Source organism: Heterocephalus glaber, unplaced genomic scaffold (assembly GCF_053883595.1).
Source record: "Heterocephalus glaber isolate CG9 unplaced genomic scaffold, H.glaber_assembly_v1.0 deba00001497, whole genome shotgun sequence".
NCBI lineage: Eukaryota > Metazoa > Chordata > Mammalia > Rodentia > Bathyergidae > Heterocephalus > Heterocephalus glaber.
The window spans coordinates 8,461,837-8,481,504 of NW_028258320.1; the positions used below are offsets into that span (position 1 = coordinate 8,461,837).

Sequence of the window (19,668 nt, forward strand, 5' to 3'; positions counted from 1 at the left end):
GCAAGAGGGTGGCGTGGGTGTTCACCAGCTGCTGCTCTCTGCAGACCCCACTCCGCGCTAGAAACCCCAGAAACCGTGATGCAGACAGGTCCTTTACCTGGGCCCCACGCGGCCACAAGCTCAGAACCCAGGTTCGGTGGACCCAAACCGCAAGGCAGTTTCGTGTCGAGGACTGCCAGTTACGTGTCAGGATCTTTTTTTTTTTTTCGTACCGGGGATCGAATTTGAGACCTTGCGCTTGCGAAGCAGGCGCCAGAACCACTGAGCTAAATGCCCCGCCAGGTGTCAGGATTTCTTGAAAGCTCACGCAGCTCCCACTCGCGTTCGCATAAAGCTGAGGCCGCATAGACGCCGGCGTGACGTCACCGCACCTGGCACCCGGCGGGCAGAGGGGCGGAGCCAGCGCTAGGGGGTGGGCAAGGCGGTGGGCAAGGCAGAGGGCGGGGCCTGGGCCAGGGGTTCTCGCGAGATCTCCGCGTCGCGCGCGCTCGCACCTTCCCCGCGGCGCTCCAGTCTCCTCAGAGGTGGCGGCATCGGGACTGCGGGGTCGAGGGGCGGGCTCGGCGGGCGGCGCTCGGGGCGCGAGGGCGGGCGGTGCGCGGTGGATGGAGGCGCCTGCTCAGCCCGCCTGACTCAGAGGGGCCGGATTGTGAGGGAAGCGGCGGCGGACTCCGCGGGCCCCAGCATGGGTGAGTAGGGGGTTCCGGCCGGGGTGGGGTGCGGGCCCCGCGACCCCCGTGACCCCGCGACCCCGCCACGCGCTCCTGACCCCTGACCCCCGACCCTGCCTTTGACTTCTGCCTGGGGGGCCGCTCGGTTCCCGTTCCGCCCCCTGCGCCCTAGCCCCGCCCCTCCCCCCACCCGGCGCCCCAGTAACCCCGAAAGCCGGAGGGAATCCCACTTCCCTTCCCTCTTGGGCCCGGCGGGTCGTTTCCGGGCACTCGAGGGCCACACCCCTCCGGGCGCTTTCCCGGGGTCGCGGAGCCGGGGCTTCCTGTGGCTCTGAAGTTCTGCTTGCAGACCGGGGAACCCGAACGGGTCCCAGGGCCCTGAATGGAGTTTGTTGAGTGCTGTAGCAGTTCTCGTGATCAAAAGTTCACCACGAGCTAGGCGCGAACTCCCTCGATCCTTTACAATTAACTTATTTAACGAAGTTGTTTTTTTTTTAAAAAAATAATCAGTTTATGCCTCTTTAAGGCAGAAAGCATTCTGTAAGAATAAAACCAAATTGGATTTTGTGCAGCAAATCAGGGACGCTAACGCTTCTTCCACTGGAGAGTTGGTGCTGCTTCCTATCCACAAACCATTACCGGAATTAATAATTCATGAAGCTCACAGGATTTAGTGGCAGGGCAAATGCAGAGTCCTGCTGATGTGGCACTCGCTGCCCACACTTTGTTTTGTGGGGGATGCGTGCAGCCCAGTGTTTGTAGACACTCCCCTAGCTGTTTGGCGTTTTTAGACTTTTCTAATTTTATGTTTCTTCACTTCCCTCCTGCTTTGAAGGTACCCTTTACACACCAAGTTTTCTTGGACTCAGACACAGTAAAGCAAAATATTTGCTATTTGGAGCTTTCAAATGAATTCTTTTTTTTTGGCACCGGGGATCGAACTCGGGTCCTTGCTCTTTCCAGGCAGGCGCCGGAACCACTGAGCTAAATGCCCGGCCCATGAATTCCTTTTTAATCCATTAGTTGCCCTTACAGGGTAATTGTGGGCTTATTCCTTTAAGCACCAAATTGTAAAATCACTTTAATCGCTTTGGATGAAAATTACACTAAAATTATATAATTCTTTATCTGTCTTAAATAGGACGCACGGTATAATTAAACTTCTTTTGATGTCTTAATCATAATTCATGATTTTCGATTGCTATGATGTCCTTAGAATCTGTGGATGGTATGTAGGACTGTTGATCCAAGTGCTAAATAACATACTCCTTTGCGTTTTGAAGTAATTTAAAGTGCTTTTTTCCTACTTTGCTATTGGTTGTGCTTGTAACTTTGATTAGCGCCCCCCCCCCTTCTGTTCAGTTTCCGGAGTGTGGAAGTGGTGTTCACTTTGTGATTCTGCATAGGGGAGAAATCAACGGGCCATTAGAGTGTGAGGCAGTTGAGAAAAGTGAATGAATATCAGTACTTGGACATTGTAATACTTATTTTCTTACCGACTGACTTGTGTTCTAGTTAGTGAGTTGTCAGATAATCTTGCTAAAGATCAGTGTTAGCATACTGTTAACTTGATTACTCAAGATGTGTTTTGAAGGTCTGTTACTTGAGGTGTTCGTGGTTAATTTTTGAAAAGTGTGTAAGGTTTTGCCACTGTCTTTATTTCTTAGGATTTAAGGTACTGCCTAAAATATTTACACGATGTTTTACCTAATTTGTCACAGAATGAAAAACTTTGCGTGTATTTGTTTTGAGAGTGATGTGAATACCTTTAGACGGTCCTTACTAGGTGGTGTACATGACTTGAGCAAGTCACTTCCACTCTCTGTGCTTCAATTTCTTCATCTGTAAGTGGGATGAAAGTATCAATCATATAAATTGTTGGGATCGATTGAGCTGTCACTTGTAGAGTGCCGATTATTTTCATTTTCAAATGATTTCCGTAATCCTTGTAACAACTCAGAGGAAAACAGCAGTAACTATTTTTTCCATTGTTAGAACCAGGATATTGTCTCTCAATGACTAGTGAAATGAAATTATTTTGAACTAATGCAGAAATTGAGTTTCACATAATGTAACCATACACAATTATATAGGTACTAGTATTTTTTCAATATTGAATATGATACAAGATTTTATTTATTGCTTAGGAAAATGCTTTGTTGATGAGGAACAACTTTCTTTTGTTGATGCTGGGAATCTAATCCAGGGCCTCATGCATGCTGGGCAAGTAGCTTTGCGATTGAGCTACATCACCTTCCCAGGGAAAACTTATAAGTGGGATGAATACTAGTAGAGATTTAACTTGAATTTATGTTACACCAGTGTTTTTCGTTCTGTGTTTAAGTGGGAAGAATGCCTACGAAGAAATTTTATGCACCTGTATAAAGGAATTTGGGAAGAACTTTAAGGGGATAGATAGGCAATATTTATTTTTATGTATTCCAAAAATACAGATACAAATTTTGGAGTGAAACAAGATAGAAAATGGTACAAAGTATTACTCTATGTGAATTTTTTTTTTTGGAACCGGGGATCAAACTCGGGACCTTGCGCTTTCAAGGCAGGAAATGGAACCACTGAGCTAAATCCCTGGCCCCATGAATTTTTATTTTATTTATTTATTTATTTATTTATTTTTTAAATAAAAACAATCCAACATTTATTGCCGGTGCAGTAATAACATAAGGGTAATCAAAACAGTATAAAAAATGTTTCACAGATACTCCCAGGGCAAACCACTTAAACCAGCTGCATTTTTCACGTTATCATAATTGCCACCTCACTTCACTGCTGTCTTCTTAATTCTTCGATCATTTCTAGTTGGAGACACTTTGTAGCAGAGTAATATTATCTCCTTTTAGCATGATTGGACCCAATTGTTTTCTTGACTTTGTTTTAGAATGAATTTCTTCCGCATCATCTAATACAAGATTCATGTACTCATCAAAGCCAATAATACAGCCCTCTATCCGCATATTCACGTGCTCATAGAGCCACACCTGAATCCGGGATCTATTTTGCAAGTATCTGAAGATGAGATTGATGGGCTGCACCATCACCTTCTGCACTTTCTGGCCCTGGCCCCAGTACGCCATGGCAAAATCTCACCTGTGAATTTTTATTTTTGAAAGAGTATGCAGATTTTAAGGACTGAGTTTCTCAATAATTTTAGATAAGGTTTTGAACCTTTAATATTGAAATTTATTTTATAAGGTTATCTACAGCTAGAGGTGTTCGTGCACACCGGTAATTATGGCGCTCTGGGAGACTGAGGCAGAAGGATTACATGTTTGAGGCCAGTCAGGAAACTTAACAACTTAGTGAGACCCTGTATCAAAATAAAAAATAAAAGAACTGGGGCTGTACGTCATTGGGAAGGCCCTTAGTTCAATCCCAGTTCTGGGGGAAAAAACTTACGTATATAACATGTAGACAGAAATTTGCAGTTGGTTTACTTGATACATGTACTTCTATAACAGTGGTTTCTTTATTGTACTTTGTGGTACTGTTTGGAGAAAATCTTCATTCATGCAGATCAGTAGTTGCAAACAGAAATTGCCTACCAACCTTTGAGTATTGGGATTAACTTTAGTTAAACTAGAGAGGAGCAGGAAAAAAGGAATATTAAGAAATTTTTGTTTTGAAGTTGAATTGCTGCCTAATCTAGTAGTTCCTTAATTAGAGGAAGCACTCATGATCAGATTTTTTTAATGTTTCAAACTTTGAATAGTTTTAATTCTGCAAAACCATATTCAATTAAAGTTAAATTTGTAGTATATTTTCCTGTAACAATGAGTCTGGAGTTTACTATGTATCTCTGAATGAGGGGCTTTACAAAGAAAAATGATGTCATAATAATTTAGCAAGGTATGATTTTAAGGAATTTAAAATTTAAAAAGTTATAAAGCATAGTCTTTTGGTTCATGTTAAATTGTCAATTAAAAGTACCCTAAAAATTTTATATATACTTAATCCAAATCTGTGACTTCCCTCCCCTTCTTCTGTGATGGAATATCTTCCCCTGTTAAATGTATTTTGAGTTTGATAAAAATGTTTACTTTTCTAATTTATGTGAAGTAATATTGTGTCAAAGGCATGAAAATAGGTTGAGAAAGAATGTAGCGATTCTTTTTTTTTTGGTGCCAGGGATCAAACTCGGGACCTTGTGCTTATGAGGCAGGCGCTGGAACCACTGAGCTAAATCTTCGGCCCCGAGATTCTTGATTTGGGTGAGCATAGGACAGATCTACAGACCTGTTTTCTCTGTAACCTGGGGGAGGCATGCTGTGAAAGATCAGAAGGTTTTCAGTGTTTGTGTTCAGAAAAGAAAGGACAAGTCAAATGTAATATTGAGTAATCAGTATGATGGAGCTGTGACCTGCTAGTTGTAGGAATTGATATCTACTATACAGACTCAACACAAACAGGATTCAGGTGCCAAATAATATCTACACGTGGGCAGAACATCTTTCTAGAAGAAATAGGGGTTAGAATGTTAGTTTGGGAAATCTGAATGGAGGTTCATATATGTCTGCAGTTGGCAAGACAGGATTGAGGATATGTGTAACAGTGCAGAGTGCAGACAGGAAGGTGGAGCAGGTCAGCTTGGAGTGGGACTGATGGGGTCGGTAGCAGGCGTTAGGGAGCAAGCAGCTCAGACTGGCATCCTGGCGGGAAGGGAGGAAACAGGGTCTGGCTGGAGGCCTTGAAGGCCTAGCCATAGGGAAATGAAACCAGACATTGTCCAGATTTCTTATGAGAGATAGAGGGTAAGTCATACCTTGGTACTCAAGTGTTTATAACTTGTTGAATTTGGTACTTGATGATTTTGACAAGAAAAGTTTGTAGTGAACATTAGTAGCTGAATCTGAATGATGTAAGTGTCTTAAATAACTTTGGGTTTTAATGGCATCTTCTGCTTATCTAAATAGCTTGAGAATATTCATGGTCATAATCTACCATCCCATCTGTTTATTTGGTTCCAGGCATTTGATGGGCCAGCCTTTGCTCCTGTCTCTTTGTCTCCCAGGAGACTGGAAAGCAAAGTAGATTTTAAAGTGTCAGCATACCCTTCTCTTTCAGAAACAAGGTATTAAGGGTGTTAATTGTAACTGCCAATATAATAATACATGGGCAAGCAAGGCATAAGAAACTTGAAAGTACTTTTAACTTCTGGTTCTTAGGTTTTATTGATATGATACTGTGTTAGGCAAGTTATTAGGAAACACTCTGTCTCTCTGTCTCTCTCTGTCTCTGTCTCTGTCTCTGTCTCTGTCTCTGTCTCTGTCTCTCTCTCTCTCTCTCTCTGGTAGTGTGTGCCTGTCGTTTGTAGCCCTTGCTCCGGATACTTTCTTTTGGGTTTGTATTAGATGTTTAGACTAGCTGACAGTAGAGACATTTAAATACTGCTATGAAATAGGTAGAATTCTCTTTATAATCTTTCTAGGACTTCTTTAACCTGAGACTATACTACAGTGCTATATTTTTGAGTCATAACCTTGGTTTTAGCCCTAAGTGAGATAAGCATTTTCCTCTTGGCTTCTAAATGTTTCCTTCTTTGGACTGAACTTGATGCTCTTTTGTTTATTTGTTTGTTTTTGTTTTTTATTTCTGAGGGTCACAGGTGCCTGGATGTTCTACTCTCCCACCTGCATGTTTTTATTGAACTCTGATTTCCTGAGAGCATGGTTGTTTGCAGTTAAAGGAATTTTACTCTAGGAAGAAACTGCTGTAGAAGACCTATCATTATAAATTGATATCTGGCTTAAGATACTGACAATTATCTGTTATGACAATATTATGGAATCCTTTTCGGGAACCTTAACATACCGTATCTTCAATAATTCCAGTAGATTTGATGTTTCATACTTTTTAAGCTTTCGTGTACCTTAAACTTTCCATCATGATCCTATACTTTCAGGAGATACAGTCCAGTGTCAGAAATGGTAAAATATAATAAGAGATAAAGATTATCAGGACATGAATCCTTGCATTAGAAGATCAGTAGGATTTATTCATCTCTCATTAGTGTGACCAGTGATGATGATGATGATGATGATGATGATATAGGAGGTCCTCGCAATTAATGTTAGTCACCTTTCTGCTGCTGTAATAAAATATCAGAAGTAATTAACTTAAAAGCAGGAATGGTTTGTTTCGGCTTATAGTTTCAGAAATTTCAGTTCATGGTCTCTTGGCCCTGTTGCTTTGGGCTTGTGTAGCACAGTACATCATGGTTGGCGTACCTGGCAGAGGAGGACTGGTTGCTTTGTTGCAGTCAGGATGTGAAAAAGAGACAGGAAGTGTTCAGGGTCCTGATAAGCCCTTCAAGGGCACATGCCCAGTGACCTAAGTTCTTTTCACTAGGCTAAAGATTCCTCCACTTTCCAGTAGTGTCATAGGCTGGGAACAGGGAAGCTCTGGGGTGCCATTCAAGATTGAAATGACAGCAGCAGTAGTCAAGACATTTTTCATTTACTCCTGGCATGAGCTTTTACAGTGAAACAAGCTTTCATTTGATATGATCCCTTTAAGATATTTGAAGTTCTCAGTGACCTATCAGTGCTCCAGTAGTGAGGAGGTCAGAAATTTACTTAATATCTAGACCAACTTTATTAACTATAAGACTACCAGTCCTTTAGTGTCATGATTATTGTGATAAATGCCAAAGTACTAATACAGTTCTGAATATTTTTCAGGAAGTATATGTATGGTTGGTGTTTCAAATTTATGCTGTTGTACATGGATCTTCTCATTCTTTGCTTTTGAAATAACTGATTTAGAAATGTGTTTTCCTAAGATCAGATTTTACATTAGGCTTTAATTAAAATTCCTTCTTTGCCAGGTGTAGTGGTACATAGCTATAATCCTGGTACTCTGGGAGGTTGAGGCAGACAGTGCAGCTTGAGTAACTTAGTGACTTATTGGAACCCTGACTCAGAATAAAAAGGACTAGGGTTGTAGCTCAGTGCAAGGGCCCTGTGTTCAATCCCTACTGTTGCCTCTCTCCCCCCCATATTTTTCCTTCTCTGTGGTAGCAGGTTACATTCATAAATTTTTGCCTTGCTGTTTCAGTGTGTGTGCACATCATATAAGATAAAGAATCCATTTTTATTTACTTACTAAGTTATTCTTATCAAAAAAATTGGAGGGAGCAGTTTAAAAAATTGCCTTAAGTGATGAAATAAATCTCAAGTTTTCAGAATGAATGTCAAATGGAAATATAAAGGCTGTATTTCAGTTCTTTGTTTGTTTGCTTGTTTGGTTTTTGAGATGGGGTCTGGCTATTAGTGCAGGCTGGCCTTGAGCTTATGACAGTCCTCCTGCCTCAGCTTTCCAAGTGCTGGGATTACAGGTGTGCACCACTACCCCCAGCTGTATTTCAATTCTTTTTTTTGTTTTTTGTTTTGGTACTGGGGATTGAACCCGGGTCCTTGTGCTTGCGCAGCAGGAGGCAAAACTACTGAGCTAAATCCCCGGCCTGTATTTCAATTCTTAAGGTATTCTGTTTTGTAGAAAATTATTCTTATTTTCCTTATATTCTATAAAACTCACTGAAATTTATAATTAGAACTTCATAGTTTAAAGCCTAAATAAAAACTCCTTTGACATTCTCTACATTTCATGCTTAAATGGCCTCACTTGTCCTGTGCTCATTGATGCTAGAAACTACATTGCTTATTTTACTGAATTAAAAATTTTTACCCTTTTCATGACTAACCGAAAATTGGGAGCCTGCTATATGTCCAATAACACTTATTAGCATTTTACTATGGAGTAATTGGAGAGAGAGCCAATCTAACAATTAATATAGAATTTAAATATATTGAAAAATGGCCACATAAACCGGGCTAACAGAATGTTGCCTAATGGAATTAGTGATTCAAGTTTGTGGATAACATCTTTTTTTTTTTTTTAATTCCTTTCTGTATGGTGTGGCTTTATTGAGGCTTTAGTTGAGAATCAGTATTTCAGATATTAAGCATCTTGTTAGGTGGGTCTGCTGATTACCTGTGTGGCCGGCCCCACTGAGCTAAATCCTCGGCCCATAGACATTTCTATATGAGTCTCTGGTTTATCGTTAAGCAAATTTAAGCATAACGGGTTACTTTTTAGCTTTAAAAGTTTGTTTAAAGTAATGTATATAATTTTAAACTGTAAATTATGGTATGTCTGAAGTGGGCATTAGGAGCCAGGCATGGTGGTACATGCCTGTAATCCCAGCACTCAGGAGCCTGAGACAGGAGGGTGGCCATGAGTTTGAGGCCATCCTGTACTACATAGTGAGACCCTGCCGAAAAAAAAATGAGCATTATGAAACAAATATAGATAGATGTATGTATGCATATATATTCTTTGAAGCTATATTAATCATAATTTAAAATTTTCTGGTAGCCATGTTAAAAAGGAATTAGTGAAATAAATTTTTTTTTGATACCGGGGATTGAACTCGGGACCTTGTACTTTTGAGGCAGGCGGCAGAACCACTGAGCTAAATCCCCGGCCCAAGTGAAATAAATTTTAATAATGTTTGGTTATGTTGGTTAAAGAAAATACATTATTTCAACATATTAAGTATAAAGTGATTGATGAGATTATATAATATATATATATGAATTTGTCTGAAATCTGATGTGTTTAACATTTATATAACATCTCATTTTGTGCTAGCCACATTTCTAGTGCTCAATTTGTTAGCCTGGTTTATGTGGAGGTATTTCAGTATATTTTAATATGTGACTGCTGGTTACCAGCTCAATAGTGTAGTTTTAGAATGTAAATCTTGAAAATTTCTTGAGTTTTTTTTATCAGCAGATCCATTGTGGACATAATGGTATATATGCAAGTATTTTTGAAGTATAAGGCTACTTTGTTAGATATTTAATTAGTCCTAATTTATTAAAATTAAATACGTAAGTATATTTTTTAATGGGAAAACATTGTACAGAATTGTACGTAGTAGGTTTCCTGTTTATTTCATTTTTTTCTAAATAAAATGTGGGTTTTGACTGGACACCATTGCATATGTCTATAAGCTCAGCTGTGGAGGAGACTGAGGCAGGAGGATTGAAAATTCCATGCCAGCCTGGGCTACTTACACCCTGTCTCAAAATAAACAAATCAAAAGGGCTGAGATTGTGACTTTAGTAAAGAGAGCTATTTTTTTCAGTTTAATTTTTTTAAACTTCAGAAATAAGGAAAATATAAGAGTGGTATTTCACAAGTGCTGTTGATAAAGAGCTGAAAAGGAAAACTAAAGTAATTTTTAGGGATATAATGAATTCCCAAAAGTGACATAGGAAAAATATTTCACAGACCCATCATTTTTAAACATGTAAGAATTTGCGTAGACCTTTGCAGTGGAATTGTTTTGGAAAAAAGCTCTATATACTTTCAGGATTTTCAATGAGGTTTGTGATCTGAAAAAAGTTCTGAAAGATTCCTAAATAGCTGTTATGTGATTTCTTCCTCACAAACAGTTTTAGTTCCTTTGAATTAGTTGTCTCGCATTTTTTTCTTACAATAATAATAATTCTAGGTAAATCTTTAGATGAATTTAGCAAATGTTTCTTGAGATTTTGTATCACCACAAACGGAAACACTCAGAATTGGTAGAATGCTTTCCAGCTACTTATGCATCAGGGAGGAGATGGCAGTACATGTGATAGGTGTTAACATTTAGCGAATATTAGGTATTTCTGTTTCAGGCACAGTTTTAAACACTTTCCAACAATTATCCTCACATCAAATCTGTACCTTTTTACAGATAGGAAACAAAATAATTCAAGGCAAGGGTTTGAACTCAGACAACCCTGTTCCTCTGGTTGTACAGTGCTGTAAAACGTGGTGGAACAGCTTTTTCTCCTGGAAGTTGTCATTTGGGTTACAGATAACAAGCATTCTTTTGTGGGGGGGGGGACCAGGAATGGAACTCAGGACCTTGTGCTTGCCAGGCAGGCATGGTGCCACTGAGCTGAATATGTAGCCTGATAACAGGCATTCTTGATCCTTCCTTATCCTGTCCTATTTGTTGTATCTATTCTTTTTTTGTTTTGTTTTGTTTTGGGTTTTTTTGGTACTGGGATTTGAACTCAGGACCTTGTGCTTGGGAGGTAGGCATGGTGCCACTGAGCTAAATCCCTGGCCTTGTTGTATCCAGTCTGTCATCCAGGTTGTAACTTACTTTTGTAATTTCCTTGTTATACTCTTTATTTTTATTTATTTATTTACTGTGTTTTGCAGTGTTGGAGATTGAACCCAGGGCCTTATGCATGCTGAGCAAGCCCTCTACCACTGAGTCAATTCCTCAGCGTACTTGTTTGTTTCTGACTTACCTGTTAAACTATAAGGTCAAACAGTGCAGAGAGGTTTAAAAAAATTTTTTAAAATGTATTCCAAGTACATCAAGAACAAGGGTCTCCTAGGAGTAGCCACTTAAGTATATGCTGAATGAACATTAAGTGTGATTGTACTTGGTTTTTATTTAGTATATATAAAAACTAAATTTATTGAAAATCAAGGTTAAACTTGAAATGAGAATCAAAAGCTATGTAGTATATTATTTTTCAGTTCAGTGCTGCAAGGTAACTGTTGATTACCTACTATGCGTTCGACATTGTGCTGGGGTTGGGAACACAACAATGAGGAAAGCATGATTCCCTGCTCTCAACTGCTGGTCAGATAATGTTTTTAGAAATTTGAATTTAACAATTCCTTGATTATAAAAATTTAATCTTATTTCCTATGGTGAATGCTTAGAAATAAGGAGAAATTTACAGTTGATCTTAGCCAAAAGGCCGAGAAGCGATTTAAGGAGGAATTTAAATGATTGTTTCAAGTTTTTTCATATTACTGGTTAATATTTTCTTTCTTCCCCAAAATGTTTTAAGAAATAAGAGGAGATGCTTTAAAGTCATATCAGTGTAGGTCTGGACTTGCTTCCTCCACATCTTATCTCTAACCCTGCATGAGTAATAATCTCTGTAACTTTGATTCCTGTTTCTGAAGAATGAGAACAATAATATTTTATATCACAATACCCCCATGGGTATTAAATGCTCGATACAATGCCTAGTATAGTAAGCATTCTATAAATGTTAATAATCAAATATCAACTACAAAGAAATTTTAAACTACCAAAAAATGAAGTTGCTATAAAAGAACTTCAATTTCCAAATAAGCTCTAAAAACATAATAATTATACAAATAATTGCAAAAACTTAGAGTGGAACTTCAGAATCATGCAAAAATGCTAAACAGTTATTTGAATTTCTCCCTGTTTCTAAACATTCACTAAAAATACATATAAAAAACAACATTAAATTTTTATAATCAAAGAATTGTTGAATTCAAATTTCTAAAAACATTATCTGGCCAGTGGTAATGTGTGTTGAAATGACTTTTTTAGTTTGGTTTAAAATAAATGTAGCTGGATGCAGTAGGCTGTTGGAACCTGAAGCTGGAGAATCACTTGAGCCCAGGAGTTTGATTCTGCCTTTTTTGTTGTTGTTTTGGTACTGGGGATCGAACTCAGGACCTTGTGCTTGCGAGGCAGGTGGCAGCACCACTGAACCAAATCCCCAGCCCCAAACTTTTTTTTTTTTAAATTTAATTTTTTTTAATTTTTTCATACCTGGGATCCAACTCGGGTCCTTGGGCTTGTGAGGCAGGTGGTCGAACCACTGAGCTAAATCCCCAGTGAGCCCAGGAATTTGAGATCAGCCTGGGCAACATGAAGAGACTCCATTTCAAAGGAAAACAAAACAAACCTCTCTAAAAGAAAAAATAACAATAAAACAACCCAAAGAAATATAAGTATTTATCACCTAAAATTGTGGATCAGTATTGTACATGTGTTTTAGTAAATATTTTCTCTTAAGATACTTGTAACAAATTTTAACTGTGTCTAGTCACTTGCCTCATAGCTAAGACATCATACCGGATACCTGCAACTTTAAGGAGGAATGATTTCTCTCTTTTTTTTTCGGTACCAGGAATTGAACTCAGGACCTTGTGCTTACCAGGCAGGTGCAGCAAGGAGCAGTGGTTTATTTGACTCACATTTTCAGAAGTTTCAGTTCAGCAGGCTTAATTGAAGAAATGGCATAGTGGGAGGGTGTGGGCAGAGGAAAGCTACTCACAGCATGGCCTCTCCTAATAGCTCCCTCAGCTACTGAAACCCAACAGCACCCTCATGATCCAACTGAGTGTACATGTGTTTTAAGAGTTCTTTTTTATTGAACTAGAATTTATGGGATATGGGGTGGGATAAAAATCTAAATGTGACCCCTTTCCCTGATTATGCAGGGATTCAGACTTTGGCAGTGTTGTGTTGACATTTTGGACCATTGAATCCTTAGTTGGGATTGGAGGACCGTTCTGTGCATTGTAGGACACTTAGCAGCATCCCTAGTCTCTATGTACTAGATGCTTAAGTTGCATTTCCTAGTTGTAACAATCAATAGAAGGGATTTCCAGACATTGCCTAGTGTCCCCTGTGGGAAGGATCATTCTGGTAGAGAATCATTGTCCTAATATAAATCCTTTATGAGTCAACATGTTATAAATCTAGGTACTTTGAGAGAAGACTGAATTACTGTGTTGGCCCCAAAGCTAATTTTCTAGGCCAAGGGTTGGAGTTGACCCCATGCCTTTTACTGGGACCAGAGAAATGGGGTTCACATAGAAAGATGCTAAATTTTGTTGAATGCAATTTTTGAATTTGATTCTGATTTTCTTATTTTGTTTGTAGGATAAATTAGATTTTCGAAGATTAAACCTATCCTGTGATAGATTCTGTGTTGTGAATTTGAATTTCTTTTATTGGCATTTTATTTAGAATGCCATGTACTTAAAGTACAGTTCTGGGTCTGGTATTTGATCTTAATACTTTTTTTTTTTTGGTACCTGGGATTGAATTCGGGACCTTGAACTTTCAAGGTAAGTGGTGGAACCACTGAGCTAAATCTCTGGCCCTTAATACTATTTTAATTATTTTAAGTAGTGATTATTTTAATTAGTGGAGGTTAGTGGGCTTGTGCTCTGTGGTAGTTTTCAAAGAATTAACCTTTAAAGTACATAGTCTTAGGGAACTGTTTTTTTATTTGGGGAGGGACTGTTTTTGATGCCAATTTAAACTGCTTTCTAATGTTATTCCTGGATTATTTATCTGTTGTTTAAAAAAAATCTGTTGAGTGATTCATGTTTTTTCATTAGTATATGTTTGCAGTACATAATAATTACATTAATATTGGGGGAATTGATATATAATTATAATCATTTTACTTCCCCTTCCCACTTTTGGTTTCCCCAAACCCCTTCTCATTTCCACAGTTTATTTTTAAACAAAAAATTTTCATTTCATTCAGTGTTTAGGTTTGCAACTTTATACTATATCTAAGAACCTGACTGGCTCAATTCTAGCATTTCTCTTTAGAGTGTTGAATTGACAGAGCTGTTTGTGTTCTTCTGTAATCTCTTGTGGCTCTAGTTCATTTTTCATTGCTCATCTTGATAGGTATCTTTGACATATTCAATCTTTTGAGGTGCTTTGGAAATGGGTTACTGAATTAGCTAACCATACAAATACTGCTGCGTTTGAATTGGTGGAGTAAAACTGGCCAGTTAATCATAATTTTGATATGAGAGAAGATGACTAGTTAGATATTATTAGCTAAAGCCTCAGACAGGATGAATTGATTCTGAAGATCTGTTTTACTTACTTTGGAAGATCTGGTTTATTTAGTGTTAACAAATGAGAAGTTAGTATTGTTGAATGTAGTTTGGTAATCTGAAAAAAGTTAGAATGCTATTTAACTGTATAAAAATAGCTTTTGTGGTCTGGGGATTTAGCTCAGTGGTGCAGCTGCCTGCCTCACAAGTGTAAGGTCCTAAGTTCCATCAAAAAATAGCTTTTGTGACTAATTTTTATTTTTATTTTATTTTATTTTTGGTACTGGGGATCAAACTCTGGTCCTTGCGGTTGCGCAGCAGGCAGCGAAACCACTGAGCTAAATCCCTGGCCCTGTGACTAATTTTTAAATAAAATGTTAATTTCATTGGGAAAAAGTCGTAAGTATTAGAATCTTTTGCTTTTAATTGTATCACAAAAGAGCACACCTCTACATGGTTGTCTTAGTTCTTTAAATTTTGTTAAATTAACACGTGAAAACAGGCATGGTGGGACACACCTGTAATTCTGGGTAGTCTGGAGGCTGATTTTGAAGGATCACAAATTCAAGGACATCCTGAGCAACTTAGCATAACCCTGTCTCAAAAGAAAAATAAAGATGGGCTGGGCATGTAGTTCAGGGGTTAGAGCACCCCTGGGATCAATCCCCAGTACCAATAAACACACCCACACAGAGAACAGAAGAATTAAGAATTTCAACAAGCTTCTCTTCAGTGATCACAAAAGCAAGGAAGAAGTGGAGTAAACTGAAGTGTTGAGAGAAATATACACCAATCTAAAACTATATCCAGCAAAATTATCCTTCAAAAGAGGGAGAAATAAAGGCTTTTTTAGTTAAGCAAAACCAAAAATGCCTTAGGTGACGTAGTGGCACAAGCCTGTAATCCCAGCACTGGAAAGCCCCGGCTGTGTGGTGAGTTCAAGGCCAACTTGAACTACATGGCAAAACTCTGTCTCAAAAAACCAAGAAAACAACAGCAACATTCAAAAATGCCTTGCCAGCAAACCTACCATAAAATAAATAAGCTGGGGATGCGGGTCATTGGTGGGGTACTTGCACCACATGTGCAGGGGAGGGCTTCTGTCCCCAGCATTGCAAAAAGAAAGAAAACATAATAACTTGAAGTTCTTTAGAGAAAAGGAAAAATAGACCAGAAACTCAAATCTACATAAAGGAAGAACATAAAAGTATTTGAAAGTAAAACAAAATCTTATTTTCCTTATTTTTTTTTGGTGTCTGGGATCAAACTCAGAACCTTGCACTTTCGAGGCAGGCAGTGGCACCACTGAGCTACATCCCTGGCTGCTTATTTTCCTTATTTTTAACTGATTTAAAGAAGTAATGGTTTAAAGTAATAACAGTAACAATGTATTGGATGTTTATAGTATGTGGATTAGAGAAGTGAATTATGTCCATGTAGTATATGAGCAGGAAAAATGACTGAAGGTCTTAAGGGACAGATGGAGGAAATACTTCATAGTATCTAGATACATCAAGTGTTGCAGAGTTACTTAAAGGTAAATTTAGGATTAGTTATAAATGTACATTGCAAACTTTAGGGCAATTACTAAACATTTAAAAAATATAAATGTTTTTAATCTGTTAAACACAATTTTGTTAAATGGTGGAAAAGTCTTGTTTAATTGTCTTTGGAGTTTAACAGTTTTCCAGAATTAATTTTTTTTTTTTTTTGTACCGGGGATCGAACTCGGGACCTTGTGCTTGCGAGGCAGGCGCCGGAACCACTGAGCTAAATCCCCGGCCTAGAGTTTAACAGTTTTAATAGAAAGAATGAATTGTGTGAGTTTCCAAAATATGGAGGTGTTGATTGTTAGAATGGTGGCCTACATGTTAGGTGTATAACAAACTCTTGAATTAAATAAGGTTTTGTATAAACAGTTTTAACTTTTCAGTAAATTGTTACATGCTGTCTGATGAATATCAGGATTTTTATTAACTTATTTTTACCCAATTAACATGGTCATTGCAGGATTGTACTAATGTAGGGCTTGTGATTTTTAAGCCTGCCCCTCACTTATGATAGATACCACATGCAGGTTTGGGGGCTCCCAGCCAGCCTTTACATCAGATAATTTGGCAGACTGACTCACAGATCTGTTATACTTTTGGTTGTAGTTTATTACAGTGAAAAGACACAGATTAAAGTCATCCAAGGGTGGTGGAAGCATGGGGCAGAGTCTAGGAAGGTTCCCAGGGCAGAGCTTCCAGTCATTCTCTGTGGGCCCAGTGAAGCCCTTATCTCCTTGCTACAAGGAGATGTAGCACCACACACCCTGTTGCAAACCAGGAATGTTCTCCTGATGTCCAGGGTTTGTTTTGCTGAGATACAGTTGACTTTCTATGTGGCTGACCTTTGGCTTTCCAGCCCCTCCCAAGGTAGAATGGATAATCCCTGTTGGGCCGACACTGTTGGGCCCTTGGTGTGGTTTCCAGGTAAAAGTTTCCAAACACATCTTGAAGTTCTCAGGTAAACAGGACATTCTTAGAAGATTAGAGCAAAGTCCAAACTTTTCTTTCAGATAAAGTTAATTCTTATACTACACATGAAATATAAGGAGATAATAACAGCATCTTAGATTCTTTCAGGCAGAAAAGATAACCAAATCTCTGTTAACTTTTCTCCTTTTTTTCTTTTCACTACCCGGTATTGAACTCAGGGCCTTTGCACTCCTACCCTTTTTGACATTAAAAAAAAATTTTTTTTTGAGACAATATATTGCTAAGTTGACCGGGGGACTTGAATAAACATTTTGAATGTAGCTCTTTAGACACTTTTTTTTTTTTTTTGAGACAGGGTCTTGCTATGTAGTTCAGGCTGACCTTGAACTCATTCTGTTGTCCAGGGTGGCCTCAAACTTGCAGCGATCTTCCTGCCTCAGCCTCCTGAGTGCTGACACTTTTCTAATGCATACTTTTGTTTCTTTTTACAAAAGTATGTCATTGTACATGTTTTACAACCTTCTAAATTAAATATCATTATAAGCTTAATAATGAATGAGATTAAAAGAATTTAACCTTATTTACCACATGGTGTTTTACTCTGTGGGAAATGAAATAGATTTTATTTAGCTCAGTGAAGTTCTTTTTCTTTTTTTGAAGTTTTTAATTATAACACATGAAATCATATGTTATAAAAACTTTGCCATAATATTGATCAAGTTGCTTTAGTATATACTGCTTTTGTAAAAAAAAATATCCAAGTTGTATCTGTACATAATACAAATGTAAAGATGTATAAATGACTTACAATGCAACTCTCTTCTTCACTCCTTATTCTCTAGAGGGAAACTACTTGGAAATATGTATATTCTTGTTTTAAGGTTTTTTTTTTTTAATTTTTGGTACTGGCGATCGAACACGGGACCTTGTGCCTGCGAGGCAGGCGGCAGAACCACTGAGCTAAATTCTCGGCCCTATTTTAAGGTTTTTTTTTTTGTTTTAAGGTTTTTGACTTTTATATTTCTAAGTATGCTTCTGCTGTTGATTTTAATACTTTAAAATCTTGCTAATGTGGTAGGTAAAGATTTAGTTATAATTTTGTATCTTTTCTCCTTTTATACATTGATCCAGTTCCCTGTTGAATACTATATTACATTAAGAGATACATATTTATTTCTTTTTCCAGCAATATATTATATTTCTGGTTTAGTACTATGTGTGATAAAGATGTTAGTACCTCTAGTCTTCCGTTTGTCAACTCTGCTCTCCCAATCCTTTTAAAGGATTTTTAGCCTTTGTAATGGCTAAAATTTAATTTTTTTTCCAACCATAAATATGTCCTTTTGTTTTGCTGTAAAATAAGTTGTCAATATTAAAATAATTTCTACATTATTATGACCATGTAGATATTTTTCAGTGTGCAGTGAAGTATATGATTATATTTACAACTCTTTTATCTGGCTTTCTTGCCTCTGAGTTTGTAAGGATAGTACAAAATTTCAGTCCGTTTCTTTGCCCTCAGATACACCCCAAAGCTTTCTGTCTCCTTTTAGTCTGAATTGTTTCTTAGATTTGTTGCCCAAATGCTGTTTCAGCATTTCTTATCTTACTCTCCAGGATTGCTCCCCTGTTTCTTGGATTGTATCTTACTGTTTTTTTTCTCCATATTTTTATTTTAGTAGATAATATCATGCATCTTCTTGTGTAGAAGTTAATTTTCCTTGTCTTTGCCCACATGAATATGTTATAAACCTGTGCTTACCTACTTACTTGGCAGAGTATAAAGAATTGCTTTTTCTTTAGTACTTCAGTGACTTTTTCTTTTTTAGAAATTGATGTCGCTAATGAAAAGTTTCGTTCCTTTCCTTTCCTCTCCTTTCCTCTCCCTTCCTCTCCCTCCCTCTCCCTCCCTCTCCCTCCCTCTCCCTCCCTCTCCCTCCCTCTCCTCCCTCTCCCTCCCTCTCCCTCCCCCTCCCCCCTCCCCCCCTCCCCCTCCCCCTCCCCCCCCCTCCCTCTCCCCCCTTCCCCTCTCCCTCCTCTCCCCTCTCCCTCTCTCCCTCTCTCCCTCTCCCCCCTCTCCCCCTCCCCCTCCCTCCCTCTCTCCCCTCTCCCCCTCCCCCCCTCCCTCTCCCCCCTTCCCCCTCTCCCTCCTCTCCCCCTCTCCCTCTCTCCCTCTCTCCCTCTCCCCCCTCTCCCCCTCTCCCTCCCCCTCTCCCTCCCCCTCTCTCTCTCCCTCTCCCTCTCCCTCTCCTCACAGGGTCTTGCCACATGGTTCATGCTGGCCTTCAACTCAAACTGATTCAAAGTAATCTTCTTGCCTTAGCCTCCTGAGTGCTGAGATTACAGGCATGTGCCACTATGGCCAGTTTAAGACTTCACGTTTGAGTTTCATTCTTTTGTGGATGAACTTTTTAAATATCCCCACAGAGAGTCTTCTAGCATTTTTTTTTTCTCTTTTTGGTTCAGGCTAACTTTGAACTGGCTGTGTAGTGCATACTGGCTTTGCCCTCATGATCCTTCTGCCTCAGCTTCCAGTGTGCTGGAATTACAGATGTGCATCACCAAGCCTGGCTTTAGGATTGTTTTATTCTTGTTGTGAACTTTTATCTTACTTTAGTAAATTGTATTCTGCTGAATCCTTACTTTAATGAGGTGAATTTTGTTAATTTCATTATTTTGATGGTCATATTATCCTAAGTTGGCCAGCAGGCACTTTTTTGATATCATTTTTCTATATCTGTTTGATAGTGCTTCAGAGAGAACTTCCTTTCTTGTTTCCTGCCACAACATGATATTCCAGGCTTATCTTACACTTTTCCTGCCTAGCCCCATGACTAGCCATTTCC

At 38.7% G+C, this 19,668-nt stretch overlaps 1 protein-coding gene and 1 pseudogene across 1 annotated transcript in view; one reads left to right on the plus strand and one right to left on the minus strand.

Annotated features, from left to right (window-relative positions):
• Positions 1-502: 502 nt before the first annotated feature.
• Cd2ap (CD2 associated protein) overlaps positions 503-19,668 on the plus strand; it is a 91,275-nt gene continuing 72,109 nt past the window's right edge. The window contains exon 1 of the mRNA XM_004846398.4: positions 503-689. Coding sequence (XP_004846455.2) covers positions 686-689 — 4 coding nt within the window. The 5' untranslated portion in view covers positions 503-685. The remainder of the gene's footprint in view (positions 690-19,668) is intronic.
• Positions 3,441-3,773, minus strand: LOC101712718 (small nuclear ribonucleoprotein E pseudogene; annotated as a pseudogene).